This window comes from Dendronephthya gigantea, unplaced genomic scaffold (genome assembly GCF_004324835.1).
Source record: "Dendronephthya gigantea isolate DGI-Jeju-01 unplaced genomic scaffold, DenGig_1.0 000043F, whole genome shotgun sequence".
Classification (NCBI taxonomy): domain Eukaryota; kingdom Metazoa; phylum Cnidaria; class Anthozoa; order Malacalcyonacea; family Nephtheidae; genus Dendronephthya; species Dendronephthya gigantea.
Genome location: NW_021163053.1, coordinates 488161 through 505105, shown reverse-complemented (window position 1 = coordinate 505105; position 16945 = coordinate 488161). Strand labels below are relative to the sequence as shown.

At 37.1% G+C, this 16945-nt stretch overlaps 3 protein-coding genes across 4 annotated transcripts; 1 reads left to right on the top strand and 2 right to left on the bottom strand.

Annotated features, from left to right (window-relative positions):
* Positions 1 to 406: 406 nt before the first annotated feature.
* Positions 407 to 7301, bottom strand: LOC114527144 (zinc finger protein 107-like). Its single transcript, XM_028548775.1, has 2 exons — positions 7189 to 7301; positions 407 to 5530 (listed from the first exon to the last, which is right to left on the bottom strand). The coding sequence occupies exon 2, from the start codon at positions 5431 to 5433 to the stop codon at positions 1654 to 1656; it is 3780 nt and encodes a 1259-aa protein (XP_028404576.1). The 5' UTR covers positions 5434 to 5530; positions 7189 to 7301; the 3' UTR covers positions 407 to 1653.
* Positions 7302 to 7867: 566 nt separating this feature from the next.
* Positions 7868 to 11150, bottom strand: LOC114527167 (pancreatic lipase-related protein 2-like). The gene is made up of 8 exons (XM_028548799.1): positions 11006 to 11150; positions 10151 to 10545; positions 9898 to 10045; positions 9584 to 9796; positions 9026 to 9289; positions 8753 to 8867; positions 8383 to 8535; positions 7868 to 8034 (listed from the first exon to the last, which is right to left on the bottom strand). Exons 1-8 carry the CDS (start codon positions 11052 to 11054, stop codon positions 7953 to 7955), a joined length of 1419 nt encoding a protein of 472 aa, XP_028404600.1. The 5' UTR covers positions 11055 to 11150; the 3' UTR covers positions 7868 to 7952.
* A 1316-nt stretch (positions 11151 to 12466) lies between these two features.
* LOC114527121 (armadillo-like helical domain containing protein 1) lies at positions 12467 to 16915 on the top strand. Of its 2 annotated transcripts, none has more exons than XM_028548739.1 (14): positions 12467 to 12662; positions 12908 to 13121; positions 13286 to 13354; positions 13451 to 13532; positions 13602 to 13686; positions 13776 to 13864; positions 14043 to 14150; positions 14381 to 14588; positions 14858 to 14930; positions 15053 to 15098; positions 15323 to 15406; positions 15609 to 15686; positions 15758 to 15839; positions 16563 to 16915. In XM_028548739.1, exons 2-14 carry the CDS (start codon positions 12922 to 12924, stop codon positions 16580 to 16582), a joined length of 1224 nt encoding a protein of 407 aa, XP_028404540.1. In that variant the 5' UTR covers positions 12467 to 12662; positions 12908 to 12921; the 3' UTR covers positions 16583 to 16915. The 2 variants fall into 2 exon arrangements, with proteins under 2 accessions (XP_028404540.1, XP_028404539.1); XM_028548738.1 differs by having other exon boundaries at positions 12905 to 13121.
* The last annotated feature ends 30 nt before the right edge of the window (positions 16916 to 16945 follow it).

Here is a 16945-nt window from a genome sequence, read left to right as displayed (position 1 = left end):
GTGGGCGCAATCCATATGACGAAAGCGCGTGGGTGGCGGCTCGATTGTGGGGGGAAGCCAGGGCTTCAATTCATGGGCAGCTCCTCCCCATGTTGATTTAGAGAGGCAACTCAGGCAAGCTAGGCGTTGATCAAGACCGTAAGACATAGATCTACCGATTGTTGTGAAAAATAGTAACCAAAGTTTTCAGATATTTGGAAATATCTTTTTCGCTTTCTCGTAATATCTGTAGCCACAGCCAAGTTGTTCACGAATCACGAGAACTTGTTATCAAAATGAGATAAAACACCGCATTGGTCCTTGGAACAGTGACTCATTTAAGTATCTATAGTGTTTTGACCTGGATATGAAGATCGTGGGCTGACATCAGATGAACTGATGAATGGATGAAAACTTTTCACAACATGGAAGGAGGCAAGAGAAAATCTCATACATTATATTCACACGCACAGATAACTTACGTATTGCTTACTAAACTAGCTATTCACAGTAAAAGCCTGGTCTTTACTCGCTGAATTGTTTCCCAATTCCCTAAGAATTTCGTCTTAAAAATTCTGATGATAAAAGTCTGAAATTAAAACCGCAAATGAGACATTTACATGCATGCAAATGATAATTGTCACGAAGGACATGTGTGCGCTTACTAGGTGAAGGAGTTTGCGGCGTGGTTCTTTTATACCTGGTTCGCATATGACAGTGGTGCATGAGCTGCTAACCTGTTGTCGGTAGTGTTGCCGGATAATTTTTTACGAATTTATCCATCAACAGATAAGAAGAAAACGCAAACAGGTCCGCAGTGATATGTGAACCCTGCTTTAAGACAAGTGCAGACCAGGCTTTCGCTGCCGCGTACACTTACTTAATTTATGAAATATTTACAAGCAACATACCTAACTACAGTGTATATACATTGTTATGTATTGCATTATTACAACCTACTGTGAATAATTTCTATTAAAACGTCATGCTTTTCAACGAATTATCACCCTTACTAAAAAATGATATCTCGTTAAAAATCATCAAAAACAGTGACACACATTTCAAGCTTTTGTTCGCTGGACAAAATGTCTAAACATTATATTAAGTTTCATATAGGACGGAGTTGTAAAATCTAACTTTTTTGGACATTTTTTGGCAATAAAAAGCTTTCGTTGCAGAAAATCTTCGAAAGAAATCCAGACCGACTTGTTACATGCTCATATGAAGTGCACATAAATGCTTCCCTCAATTATCGTTCCTAGTTACGCTAATGCAGCCAGATATGAAAATGTCCGATTTGAGACGCTATTTCAAAGCTTGAAATTTTTGCCACTTAAGACGCAAATATGCTTCCTAAACACAATTGACAAAACCGATAGCTATTTACATAAATGATTGTTGCAGTATTATTCTATAAGTAGCAAAATATTGGCAATATTGCAGAGAACTCAAAGACATGTGGATGAATTTAGCACTGTGGCGTAATTTATCAAAATATACGTATATTGGAAAACAGTTTGTTTTACCTTTTCTTCATTTAGACAACCAATGTTGAAATATAGTCGTCTAATTGGTAATATTTGTCGTTTAACTAGAGTTTTCAAGATAAATCACCTGCCAATCTGCCCTAATCCACAGTTAAATACGCGTATTAAAAAACCTATACGTGCATGATTAATGAGCCTCCATGCAATGGTCCATCATACTGCTCTCTTCCTCAAATCCCCTACCACACTCGCAACACCGATAAATTTCATCTTCAACATCTTTTGTTTCTTCTTTAACGCTGGTTTCTCGTTCCGGATCTCTATTCACTGAAGCCATGTCGTTGTAATTATTTCTACGTGTTCCAGTTCCAACATTTTCCTCGCTGCTTTCTTCTTTCTTGCATTCAGCAATGGCGGTAGCAGTCTCGCTGTTATGAGACTGTTTTTTGTTCCCTTTACGTTTAAAATTCCCAGGCTCTTTTTCCTTTTTTGGTTTCACTTTATGAACCAATCTGATATGGCCTTCCATGTTACTCTTCTGGGTACAACCTTTACCACAAATATAACAAACGTAAGGTTTTTGTCCAGTGTGAATAATCTTGTGCCGCGCAAGGTTTCCAGCGATGGGAAACCTTTTATGACAAATATCACATTCGTAAGGACGGGCTCCAGAGTGAACACGTTTGTGAATGACAAGAATTTGCTTCCGATCAAATCGTTTGCCACATTCCTTACACTCGTGAATACTATTTATATTGTTCTCAACATTGGTCTTTACTCGTGACAATTCTTTTCTAGCCTTCAAATTCTTAGCTGTTGAATTACATCTTGCAATATGATATAACTGTCCTTTCTTCGATTTGAAGCTCTTTTTACAGTTTCTGCACTTGTAAGGTTTATCATCGTCGGCGTATACAGGCGCAGGCACCTTTTCTTTACCAAGTTTTTCTTCCACTTCATGCATTTTCATATGGCGGGTTAAGTGACTGGATTGTTTAAAAGCACTTTTACATATATTGCAGACGAAGGGCCTCGCTCCTGTATGCACTCGTTCATGTGATGTTAGGTGTTGCTTGAATTTAAATGCTTTTGGACAAAACTGGCATTGAAAGGGCCTGTCTTTGTCGCATGACATGCTTTGAAACTCGGTTTTTTTGCGTATATGCAAGAGCTTGTCGGGATCGTCGCGGTTGATTGGGAGGATTTTAGGATTTCGTGCAGTCGATGCCTTAAACAAGGGTTTCTTTTTTCCACGATGGTTAACTCGAGATTCTTTGACTCCTCCAACACTGCCATGTGTTGCTTCATGCAGTTTTAAGAGATGCATTCGCTTGTATACTCGGTTACAGATCTTGCATTTGTAGGTTGTTGGCTCTCTTGACCGAATAACCACATGTTCGTCTGGATGAACTTTAGACATGTGGACTCTTAGGTGGCAGTCCTGCCTGAAGCTTTTTGAGCAAACCGTGCAAGGGTATGGCCTTTCCCCCGTGTGCATCCTTTTATGAATTGCCAAATAATGTTTACGTTTAAATGATTTGCCACATATTTCACACGCGTGTGGTTTGTCAAACGAAGCATCATTCTGATCACACTTAGTTGAAGCAATCGATAGCTTGCCTGTAGAATGGCTCTGATCTGAAGTGTCGAGGTCATTGGTCTTCGAAACACCTGATGCTTGGGTACCATACCTTTCAAAAATTTGGTCACCCACCATTGAATATTCGCTAGTGAAAATCTCGCTCGTGTTTTTTTTCATGTTTTCATCGTGCGACGTTTCGTTTTTTTCGTCCTGTGACGTTTCTCCCTCTTTATCGTGTGAATTCTCTTGGCTTTCATTCGGCGATGACTCACTTTCGTTGTCAAGATCTTCCATTTGCTGGATTGTTCTCAGTTTCTTAATTTTGTGAATTGTTCTCTTGTGTTTCACCACGTGTGTTTTCTGCCTAAACGATCTATTACAAATGTTACATTTGAAAGGCATCAAACCTGTATGTATTCTCTTATGCACATTCAGATATCCTCTTTGTCTGAACTTCTTATGACAGATATCACACTGAAATGGCCTTCTCTTGGAAACATTTTTCAACATATCATAGTGACTTTCTTTTTCTGCTGGTATAATCGTGTTATTGTTATGCTCTTCGTCCCCATTTTCTGTTTTAATCGAGTCGGATAAATCGTCTTCGGTTGGAACGACCGTCGTCAGGGGACCCTTTGAAGACTTATCAACATTGTGAATAGATTTTTTATGCTTAACCAGATGTGCTCTCTGTCTGAATGCCTGCCCGCAAATATTACAATCATATGGCATCTCCCCCGTGTGAATTCGTCTGTGTACCACCAAGTAACTTTTTTGTGTGAATGACTTTCCGCAAGCCTCGCAGGTATTTGATTTTGATGGAGTACCACGTGCGTTTAGAGACGTTTCTTCTGGGTATGCCACATGCTCCATGTCATCATCAATCGTTGAATTTTCATCACAAGTTCCATTTTGCACAAGCTTGTCCTCGGTGGATAAAGTCGCACCAGACCGTTCAGATCTACTTCGCAGTTTTATACTGGAAGTGCTTTTTTTAGAAGGGAACTTGGGGTCAGGACCTGACGCCCCATTTTCGATCTTATTTGGTTTTCTTTTAGCCCGGCTTCGTAGTTTAGCGGTATGAATTTCTGCGGACGAACTTGTCGTGTTGGCTTTCATCTTCATTTTACCGTGAACGGTCTCCATGTGTTTGATAACGTGTGCCTTTTGTTTAAATGCTTTACGACATATATTACATTCATAGGGCCGCTCTCCAGTATGTGTCCTTTTATGGACAACCAAATCATTAGGTCTTATGAAAACCTTTCCACAAACATCGCAACTGGAATTATTCTCACCAGTATGCATTCTTTTATGGGTGGTTAAAGAACGAGCATGCTTGAATCGTGTACCGCACATGTCACACACGTGCGGTTTATCGTCGTTATGCGTTTCTACGTGGCACTTCAATTTAAATTTTGTCCCGCATTCTTTGTCACAAATCTGGCATTTGTAGAAACTTTCTTCACAAAGAGTTCGATGAAAAGCTAGTTCTTGTAATTCAGGAAATGCTTGCCCACACAGGTCACATCTGAATACCTTGTTTTCAGCATGGTTTTTCTCGTGCGCTAACAAATTTGATTTGCGTTTGAACACTTTACCACACAACTGACACTCGTACATCCCCTCTACATGCCCGTTTAGACGCTCCGTTTTACTGCTCGGTTGTTCCGCTGATTGGACTTGCGGGCTCTCAGTCTCAGGAACATCAGAGTCTCTCGTTGCATCAAATCTGTCAGCAAAAGGGCTTTCCGCATGTTCATCCAAATAAGTTTGGAGTTCACCATTCTTTTCACCACTCAACGATTCATCCTCAGGATCAGGAAAATCTGACTCGTCTGTTCCGCATATTTTATAAATATTTGCACTTGTTTGAGTATTCGACAACTCATATGCTTGATAATGCGAGTTTTCAGAATCAAATGATTCAGAATCGCCTGTATTACCAGAATCATGACTGTTTTGGGCATGGTCTACAACCCTTGCTAGTGGTTCTCGATATACGTTTGTCTGGGAATGCGACGAATTATTTGATTGGTTGTGCAACATCTCCGCGTTTAGAAAATCATTCCTTGTTTTGCTCATCTGATAACTGTAACTATGATGACTCTTAGTGTGTCTTTTCAAATGTGCTTTGTGCTTGAAAGCTCTATCACAGAAAGAACACTGGTGAGGTCGTTCATTATCATGGACCTTGTGATGACGTTTTAAGTGAGTTTGTTGTGTAAAAGCCCTACAACATATACGACAAACAAACGGTTTTTCTCCTGTATGAATTCTCTCGTGGTTAACCAACTTGGCATATGCAGGGAAAACCTTTTCACATTGATCACATTTGTATATTGTACGTTGACGAACAACGCTTCGTTCCTGTTTTGAGGCCATTTCTTATCATTACCAAAAAGAACTAGCTAGAAAGCATAATTCTGGCAAAATCAAGTACGGACCAACCTCCTTCCAATCTTTCTAGGCAATATGTGATCTAAAATTACAGCAAGACAATTTTAATCAGCTAATAAGTTCATTTCAACCCATCAATGAAAAGAAATTGAAACAAGCAGATTTTTCTGAAAATAAACTAAAAATAAAACTAATACGTAAGTAATGACACGTAAGTCACGGCAATACGCATTTTCACGTATATTTTGGAGAATGCTCAAAAGAGTTTTTTTATTATCTTTCCATAGCTTGTAAAGAACCTTCAAACACTAATGTAATCATATGAAAATTCTTTTACATAGTTATCATCTTTGCTGCAATGTTTAGGTATGTACTATTTAGATTACTCATTGTAAAAGGTTTCGAAAAGACTCAGTACATATTAGTGAGCATACAGTGAGATTTATATACTTTATTTTCATATATACTTTATATACATATTGGACACTGTTGTAGTCCCAGAGAATTTCTCTGAGCACTCTAAAATCATGCTACATGTTTCAGCCTTTATTTTCATCAGGGTAGCAATATTTGTCATAAAAATGATGTATACTATCATTATAAATGTCTTTGGTTTACAAAATACTAGAGGGTGCTCAATACCATATGGATAGAGCAATTATAAAAATATTGCTGACGAAAAGTTGACCACTTCCGTCTGTTTTTGGTAGGCTATTTTTGGTAAGCAATACCTTGATATTCATTTAAGCAATACTTTTGGTACCTAAGCAATATTTTTATATTTACATATAAACAATTCCAAGTCTTTCTCTTATTTTTGAAATATAGTGAACCACGATTGTAAATAACATTACTTAATCCATAGAAATAGGTGAGAAAGACTCTTTCTTAATTTTCGTCATGTATCCATTTAGTCTGTTGTAAAAAGGAGCCTGACTATTCTGTGCTTGATTAACAGACCCGTTCATCAAATTACAGCACAAGCTAACAGACTTTTTATCAAGTTAATACCTTTTAAAATCATGTGTTTGTGATTAATTTAGCATATTGGGAATTTAAATATTTTAGCCAAGTGACATTGACTTAACAGTATATGTGCACACCACTGAATTAAATTAAGACATCCAGTTCTAAAATTTGACTGATACGGCAAGCAAAAGTTACTACAAGTTAGCAGAATATAGAATTAATGCAGGACAAAGCAACAAATCAACAAAGAAATATGATGATGTCAACTACAATTTCTCATGAAAGAAGTTCTAGGAAAAATTGAAATGGGACAATCTTCCATTTGGTTATCATTCTCTAGTGAAAATCTGTGAGTGGTGATATTTTAGCACTTGATAATGAACTAGTGACATTGTCCATGAAAATAACCTATATTGCTAAAAGACCATTTTGCGCGTATCACGTGAAACTGCTGTAAGCCATATTCTTTTCATGGTGGAAATGCTTTATAGTAGCAGTGATACTTCGCATGATACATGATGCGACCAAAGGTAATTGTGACATATTTGCGGTCCAAATATTAGCGGACGTGTGAACATACTTTCTTTGTTAGTTTGTGTTGAGTGATTTTGTGGGGCTAAAAACTAAAATATTTAACGAAATTTTGAAACATTTCGCTGGCTAAATATTACTGTTTGAGTATTCTACATCCATATGGGAAACAAACAATAATATACGAAAAATCACGGCACACATTTGTGTAATTAAAAAGCTATAATAAGATCTACTTACCTCTGAACTAGATGAGATGAAGGAAGATTCATTAGCGAATACAGAAACTCCAGAAAGAATTTGCAAAGTTCGATATTTGCTCAAGATCAAAAGCAAGACAATGTCTGTAAGAAATTCGAATTCGGAATACGGAACACATGACACGCATGCGTAATGATTTACTCACTGAGCTCAATAATGAGTCGTGACCTCATCTTATGAATGAACCTTCCTAGGAACAATTGATGGAAAAATGAGTCAACTATCGGTCCTCCGGCAGGAATCCAACCTGCTCAGTGGCAAGAGCATTGCACCGGCATAGCAAAAGCGTAGGTTCGATTCCTGCCTGAGGACCGATAGCTGTCTCAACTGTTCTGGGGCTGGTTGTATGAAAGCCGGATAGCGCTATCCACCGGATAGTGATTTTTTCAACCGTTCTAAAAATGCTCGAAAAGCAATAAAATTTCATTTTTGGAACCAGCAATTATTAAAGAGGATACTCGATTTAGGAATACTAAGATTTAATAAAAGTTATACCCAACAACAGGCGATTTTAAAGCGATTGAAGAAACCACTATCCGGTGGATAGCGCTATCTGGCTTTCATACAACCGACCCCAGGCTCCAATTTGAAGTGTGTATAAATCCACTCGATATAATTATAGACAACAGGGCGTATTTCTGGTTTACACAGTCAACAATTTTTAATCATTTTTTACGGCCCGTTACACAAAACGATGAACTTAACCCCCTCCCCAACAAATAAACGTGGTTACTAAACCCGAGTTAACAATGAACAGTTCCTTGTTTAAGGTCAGCTTCTTTATCCATGTTAAATATCAACCAACTATTAAAACAAGCTGTGTATCTACAAAATAAAAAATTAGTAATATCAACAAACCGGTAACTCGATCATAAAGCTGGAAATTATTATTATTAGTGACCAATCAGATTGGTGTGTGTTTCAGATTTATCCGTGTTTCACTGTAATCATATTCATGAATTGTGGTCTCTTACATAAAGACCACGCCTTTGTGGATTTTGTTACACAATATTCCCCTCATACAAACTACGGAATATTTAAATACAGCAGTTTAGAAAGTGCCTTTCTTGAAGGACAAAGGATAAAGAAACCGAAGCTGGTTTAGCCGAAGCCAAGGGACTTTGGTTTTCATATGGTTGTTTGTCTAAGGTTACCCAGGCGAGTGACGCTTACTCTATTGCCATCCAGCTTGGCTGGACAACCACGCGATCCAAATGCCAAACAGCATAAAATTTGTTGTATGAAATCTTAATTTTTTGCAAACTACCAAGGTTGCTTCCGATGAGCACGACAAACGATTGTGACGAACCTCGCTCGTGATTTCGCCTGAAAAATAACAATCGATCAGAGGCCTTTTTTTCATAAAAACAAATCCTAAATAATTGATTTATAAAATGTATTTTTTTGAAAACGTCTATAAGCGTCTATAAACTTAATATAAGTTGAATTAGGTGATTTAGGTGCGATATTCATTATTCAGACGACTGAGATGAGCCTTGCATGTCTGTCATAGTTACTTACATAAACCTAAACATATACGTACTCTTCAAGATCCATATTCTTAGAGCCGTATTTCCCTGTCAATGTAATTTGAATTGTGGATTCCAGTCCTCCACGGAATGAATCGCTAGTATAGACGGTTATTTTGTAGTGGTAACCTTATGTAAAATAGATATAATGTTGAACAATTGATAGCAAGTATAGGATCCCGTGCATGTGACCAGTGGAAGACCAGGTTTAGTGCACTATACTAGCTCTACTGTTTGACTATTTCACGTTGAGTAATAGTGGCACTGTAGAAGAAAACTGCACTTACCACAAAAAGGGCTTTCAGATCGTGTCCTAAGCTGATACGACACTGGGTGTTTTGCTGGCGGTGATCTGGCATAAAATCCCATAATTTGACATTCACTATTGTGGTCCTTGCAAGATGAACACTGACCATGATCAAATAACCATTTAGTCGTACAACTATAGCTTCGCATCATGCACTTGCTGTTAATAGACTCCAAAAAGAGCAGAACAGCTCTAGCATGACTGCAAACAACTAGATCTTTCAATGTCTGGACGATGTTCAAATCTAAGAGAATAATAAGCGCTGTTTTGACATATATCTCTAAATTGGTTTAAATTAGACGAACTACAATAGGGACACTCAAGTGAAACAATTACAACTGCCATAATCACTACCCTGCAGATCACTCAACATCAACAACAGTAATATATGTAGTAACAGAAACACGTGCATCAACGCATCATAATGCAGAACATTGTGAGGAACAGTGGCAAAATTGTAAAAACTAAAAATGGCCAACATAACGATCATGAGAATGAAATTGTAATTATTTTACAAACATTACCATTACAGTATTACCTATGCTGAAATTGCGACAGCCAGGCTGGTTATAACCACCATTTGGATAAAAATCAGCATCACCAATCGCACGAATTATACCAAAACTACCAACGACACCAAGATATGCTACTCTTATATCTGTATGAATAACGTCCACAAATTCTGCATCTCCACGATCTAACCTAACAACTGGACTGTCATCTTCAAATAAAGGACCAGCCGGGTCCAATCCTGAAAATTAATAAACTTGTAATTATCACCTTATTTATCTAATAATATCAATTCTCGATGGTAAATTAACAATGTATATATATTATTCAAGCTGTACCTACCAGTTATCCTATTCAAAACACAGCCTTTGCTCAAACACCTTTTTCCCGCATAACCAGAGATATGAGCTCCAAGACTGAAGCCGATCAGGTGAATCTTATCGCATGTTGCAACAGTGTTGTTTACCAGAAATAGCAATAATTCTGATAACTACAAGAATTCCATGAATGAATTAATGTCGCCTAGGACTGACGACGTTGAGGCAAATGAGATATCAACTGATATGGTGACAATAGTCGGCACACTTTAACTTACCATTGCAGCAACAATTCTAGTATTAGCCGCGGCCTGAACATATGGAAAGTTATTACCATGATGCCAGCTGACAAGGATGACATTGTAATCACCTTTGAACAGCAGCTCATCTTTCATACGTAACATCCAATCACGAATACCAAATTTTGGTTCAATATAGCCATGAGTAACAAATTTTGTCAAGGAATGCTCGTTAAAGGTGGATGCTCGTAGTTTGTTCATATCAGAGTCATCCAATATTTCTCCATCACGCATACTGGGTGGTGTACGGCGTGTAAATAGAGCAAAGCTGGGAGCGACACTCGCTGGAGAGGAAGGAAGCTGTGTAAATATGCCTTGAAAGTCTCCACCATCACTGAAGCATCCATATTTTCCATAACATATCTTGCTTTGACCTATATGGATTATACGATAATCCAGGTAGACCTGAGGGCCGAGGAACAATAGCCACGTTTCTTACTAAACAAAAACCTGACTTCTATTCACATTTATTTTATTGCACGAAGACATTTATTATTCAGCTGAAAAGCGTTATTTTTTTCATAGTATCATCTTCGTCTTCAAAGAAGTATTGGGGGTTTCGCACTACGTATTTAAAAAATGTTTTTATACAATCAGGATTGTTTTGAATGTCTACATTCAGTATAGCCTTGGGACAACCGACAACGCTAAATTTATACGCGGCACGGTCAGCAAAAACCCACGACTATACTGTTACCACAGCACGCATTGTTGGCATTTCACAATATCTGCATGTCCTCAGCAAACCGGCTATACAATATCCATGATCTAAATAAATTCAGCAAACAGAATTCATCATACATGATAATCACTATGATTTAAAATTGAACTAACCTCTAACACCTGAAAAGAAAGCAACGCTAATGATAATTACAAAAATCATTTTTTCCTCGAAAATACCACATCACACAAGCGCGGGTCTCAGCTCAATTCTGGTATTCAAATTAAGTGAAATATATTTATTATCAAAAGCAATTTATAAAGGTAAACATTATATCATTTTCTCCTGGTGGTGCCTATTTTAATTGAAATAGGTGACTATGTTTTATAATTGTTTATCTACTAACATGCACAAACGTCAAACATATTTTAATCCGGCCTTATTTACTGCAGCAACAAATTCATACGTATGAAAAACCAAACCCAATAAACTAGTCACCTTTTACTTACAACCATTGCTTCTGGTGAATTAGTAAAATTTAAATGCCTCGCACTGTACTGAGCATAAACGACGTCGAAAAGTCCGGAATTAATTGAAGTGAAACAAACCCGTGGGAAGTTAACGTGTTTCATTGAAAATAAACCAAATATTTGATTACGTGTGTAAATTATAAGTTTACAGTTTTATAAAAGGAATTCAGATACTTTTACTTTTCAAAATTGAATGCTGATATACCTCACTTCTTACGAAAAATACCGCGAGTGTTGAAGAAGTTCCACACGAGTTTCATTTTCGAACGATAATCATGCATGTTGATTATACTGTGGTGAAATTATATTTGATAAAGGTTGATTTGATAAAGGTTGCTCTTACTGCCCAGCACATAATCTTTATAGGACTTAAGTATCTTATATTCATACTGACTTTTTAAATACACTTAATAGTACTATTAATTCGCATTGTTTCTTCAATTTTTTTACCCATTTTCTATACCCACTTAGTTTTCATCTCTTCTACATCAGATAAATATCACCTCAGTTGATGGTCAACTGTTGGAAGACATGGCATTGAATAATAACTGGCTATTGACCGAGCGTGAGGTTTGTCCTGTGATCACACCGAAGCTTTTTAATATAGATCGAGCAACGAAGAAGCGTGGTTCATGCAAAAAAACCTCGGTGTAATATTTCACAGTACAGATCGAACAAACAGGCGTCGAATTTCCGTCATAAGAAACTCATTTTGCATAAGTAAGGCAATCTCCAAAAGCTATAAAAAGGTTGCTTTAAACAAACCTACGGTCCTACACAAATTGTGAGGCTAGGCTGCAAACTGTCAGCTGATAAGGTTGGTCCAGCTGTCACCATATGAATTTGCTTTTTCCACTCAATTTTGTACCCAGGTTTGAGAGATTGCCTGGGTATTGGGTTAGTTTCCAAGGAGAAAAATTATTTCTTGTTTCACTTTGCAAGCTAATGAAGTGCATTATACATGAGGTGTTCTCCTATATCTGATCTTGATCACAACCAACCCAACCAACCTCATATTTACCTCGTCAGCTCTGAACACCGTATCTATGCCGATATATTCGAAATGAATTTGCCTGAATTGCGGGCAATCAATCATAAAACGAATCTTATTTTTGTTGCCATGGTAGCAAGCGTCTTACAATATGGCGGACAAAAAGTATCATTGACGTTATATTTTAAAAATCGAACTTTTTTAACACTTTGGAAGCGACAGAGCAGTTAAAATAATAACTTTAAAGTAACAGCTTTTATAGTAAAGAACTTTGAACGAGTAAACTGTTTAAAATTGTAAAAATTAATGGTAGGTATTGTATTTATAAACATGCATGATGCATCGTGATTGTCACCTTGCGTGTATTTATTTAATTCGGAGTAAGAATCTTTGTCAATCAGGGTACTAATAACTAATTGTACAGTATAACAAAATTGGAATATCTTTCTCTGCAACCCCCATTCACCTTACTTTGCTTCATATTTCATACTTCAGTAGGGGTATTCTATTTTTTATCTCTATTTTATGGTTTCCATTTTCCCTCTTTTTAGTAGGTTTCCATTTAGAAATGCCAACAGTGGGCAATGATACAGCATCTGTGCGTAAATTACTTCACCAGTGGGACAATGGTAACAAGCAAGTGCGAGCACGCATACTGGAAGATTTTATTATGACTAATCAAAATAAGACTGGTCCAGAAATTGAAAGTGAATTTGCCCAATCTGCTAGTTTATTTCTGACTAGACTGACAGCTTGGCTTAGAATGACATATCCTCTGATCCTAGTGATTGCTAAATATGTCTTTTCAAGAAACGATTCTACTCTATTTTTTGTTGTGTTGTCTGTTTGTTTTATTATTGATATTCACAACTTTATGGCTCTTAACCTGCATCCCATAATGTAGATTCTGTGTTATTCTTAACTAAATGCAAATATATGATTGGAACTCATGTTAGTTTACAACTCAAGGCTATTGATATCTTTGTGGGAGCCTCAAGTGGGTATGTTAATTTCTATTTTTTGTATCTATGATATTTAAAAATATGTATTTCATGTGTGACTCTGATCCTGACAATTCCAAATTGATTTTTTTTCAGTCATAAATTTCTCACAGAATTCTTAGAAGTAGGGGGTGTCTTGACTGTTTTAGAAATACTGGGTTTGAAACAAGCAAAAGAGGTACATGCATATACAAATCTTGATAACTTCCAATCATGCATTTTCAATAAGAAATATTTATTTTTAAAGGAAGATAAAGTTGAAGCTCTGAAACTGTTGATGCACATTGCTGATTCTGGAAGACGATACAAGGAATTGATTTGCGAGAGCTTTGGTACTCCTAATAAACACCTGGATCTCAACCTGTGCTCATCCTGATATTGTCCCAAAAATATAGCTCAATATTTTATTTTATATCTTTAGGTATTCGAGCGGTGGCAGAATGTCTTGCAAAATCTACCTCAGAGGAAACTCAAGACTGTGCAAAAACACTCATTCAAGAATTATCCAATGTTAGTGGTATATATATTATGAGTAGTGATGATCCAGTCAATGACAATGAAACACACATGAGTGGGAATTATCAACACTGGGCTTTTGTAAATCCAAATCATTCCACCTCTCATTCTATTGCAGCAAAGGCAAAACATGTTTTGTCAAATAGGTTATAAATTCGTGTTTGCTTATTAGGGTAATCCCAAGTTTGAAGGACAAGTATACAAAGCACTGATCGCTTTATTGCGAGCAGTATCACCAAAAGCTCAACAAATGGCTGCAGAAACATTAAGAATTGTTCAGGTACCGTAGGCATGACAGAGTCTGAGGAAACCTACCGTAAACTACATAATGACCAAGAAATTTCACTATTACAGTATCACTGTACTATCAGCAAAATTGAACTGGAAACTATCCAGACGAACGTTTCCGATCTAAAATAAATGTTGGATCCTGCGCGAGCTAGGGTCGGGATTTAGTGGATCAACAATCAACAATTATGTCAGCTCTGTGTTTTTTTCTGTCTAAAACAGCCTATCGTTAAGACGACAAGTCCTACTATTGTGGATTCTGTACTAATGCTGTTGAGATCCTTGCATCTCGAAGTTCAATATGAAGCGTCTGAACTGATTAAAGACCTCATGTGTTATGATGTTCAGCCTGCCATGCTCAAGGGATTGGTTGCATTGTTAAAACCATCTAAAGAAGATATCCAAGCCGATAAATCTGAAATTCTCAGTGGTGCGAATTATGATTAAATTATAGTATAACTGCATGGATGAATATCGCGGTTAAAAAAACAACTCGACAAACTGATGTTTTCTATCTGCAAACCCGGTGTCACGGTCTCAGGGGGTAAAAATAATTGTATCTGTGGTTTACTTGCAAGCGTTGCTCAGCTGAACTGGCAGCTTTCTACATGTTTGAGAAAGTCTAATTGATTGCAAAAGAAACTACTTTACCGATCACAAAATAATTTTAGACTTTCTTGGTTTTTCTATAATTCGAAGATACCACGATGCCAGAATTTGGCGCCCCGTTGTCCGTTTATGTCCAACAGGCGGCTGCTTGCAAAGTAATCAGGTAACAAAATCATGATCATGCAATTGCTACGCAATACGGGATGTAAAAAATCTTTCAAAAAATCGTCAAAAAATCTAAAGTATATCATTGATTCTTCACACTTATTTATATATCATTCACAGAATACTGGCTCAGCGATCTCCTGAAGTCGCAGAGAGTTTGGTTCAGGTGGGAATAATAATTTAAATTTACTAACACTCCCATGACGCGCTCTAGGACAACAGGGTCCATGCAGCCAGTCGGTTCAATCAAACGACTCTAAATTCTTCAAATTTTCTTTCTCATTTTTCATTTTTAATCTTTAAGGCGGTCCAATCTTTCCCTATTTGCAGGTTACTATTGCTTTGCTCCTAACCAATGACCCCTGCATATTTTTCTGCAATTTGTTGTAGCTACGTGTCATACACGGCTTGCTTTTTGCACTGGGAAACGCAAATCATCCAGATTCTCAAAGACAGGCTGCAGTTACACTGGAGGTAAGTTGGCAATTTTGCCTTCACGCTGATTGTTTACTCGTTCCATTTAAAAATATGCTTCACACGGTGATCAGACCAATATGGTCTGACGACACAACCCGTTTAACATTCAGGATCATTTGGAGAAATTAACGGTCATGGGCCCTTAAGGCACTTTAGCGCGTGCGGCGTGTCTGATGCCTTTTATGAATTTTTTTTTCAGTTTTTTGTTCGTTCCTTCCCGTTTGTAAACGACAAAGTAAAAGAAGCATTGGGCGAGACGTTTTATAACGAATTTTTGGTAAGCTTACATTTTTATACAATCGGGATAATGCCTATCTTGCATTCTTTTATACTTTCCTTGTCTGACAGAAAAATCCGGATGAGCTCTACGTAAAACTAACTTCAATTCAAGCGGATATTTTATCATCCAATAAAATAAACATTCCAGGAGGTATGCAGCAATATATATATTTACGTTTTATTAAATGTGCATCATGTAAAGGCCCACACGAACTGGACGTGATTTGCTAACACGACGCGAATTTTCCATTTTCAGAAGCAAATAGATTCAATCCTGAACGAACATTTTAAGAGATATGGGTACCAGACCAGTCAAAATCTACATATCATTGTCAAAATTAGCAGCTTTTGAAAGCTGAAAAATTAAAAAACCGCGTCGCGTTGGTGGTCGCGTCCTGTGTGTGTGGGCTTTTTGGGCTTAAGAATGTTCACAACATCCTTAACATCACTGGCTGGTTTGTTTCGGCCGGATGGATAAAGGTCAACGCATTTAGTGATTTGAACTTTTTTGAGTGTTTCCCTGAGGAACGAATAAATATTAGGAGGGTTGGCAGCCAGGGGGGTGGTTACTCAGTGCCGAATTATCGAAGGGGCGTGCAAAGGAGGCAGTTGCTTCCAGCCCTGAATTTTCACTGGCCTAAAAAATCGAGAGAGAGTTTTTCGTTTCCTCCGAGCTTTCTAAGGTTTAATCAACGTGATGAGATCAGAAACTTTCATGCAGCCAGCTACAAAATATTCATATTCTCGCGAGCCGTGAACGGCCCTTATGAAAGTTTACCTCCGGCCATAAAAAAATTAGTGCGGCGCTGACTTTACTCATTTACTCAGGTCTATAAGCACTGGTCGTACTAATTGTGAATAAATTGTTATGTAGTTACTGAAGTACAAGAATAAAAATGAACACTCGTGCATTATTACCAAGATCGAAAGAGGAGGAATACAGTATTATTACAATGAAAAAACATAAATTATACTTGATGCATGTATATTACTGATATATTTAATAAATATTGTACAATTTCTTTTAATCTGCTCTTATTACTTATCCATGAAATATCTTCTTAGTATATTTACTTTGGTACAGTAATTGTGGCGTGTGCATATAGTGACATATTATTGCAAAAAACGCTGTTTGTGTTCTTTTTTTACTCAATAACTTTTTAAGGATATCTTTTCATTTCATGTTTATATCTTGTGATATAGATCAATATGGACAAGGTTAAACTATGAACTTAATATAGTAAAGAAAATTTTTGA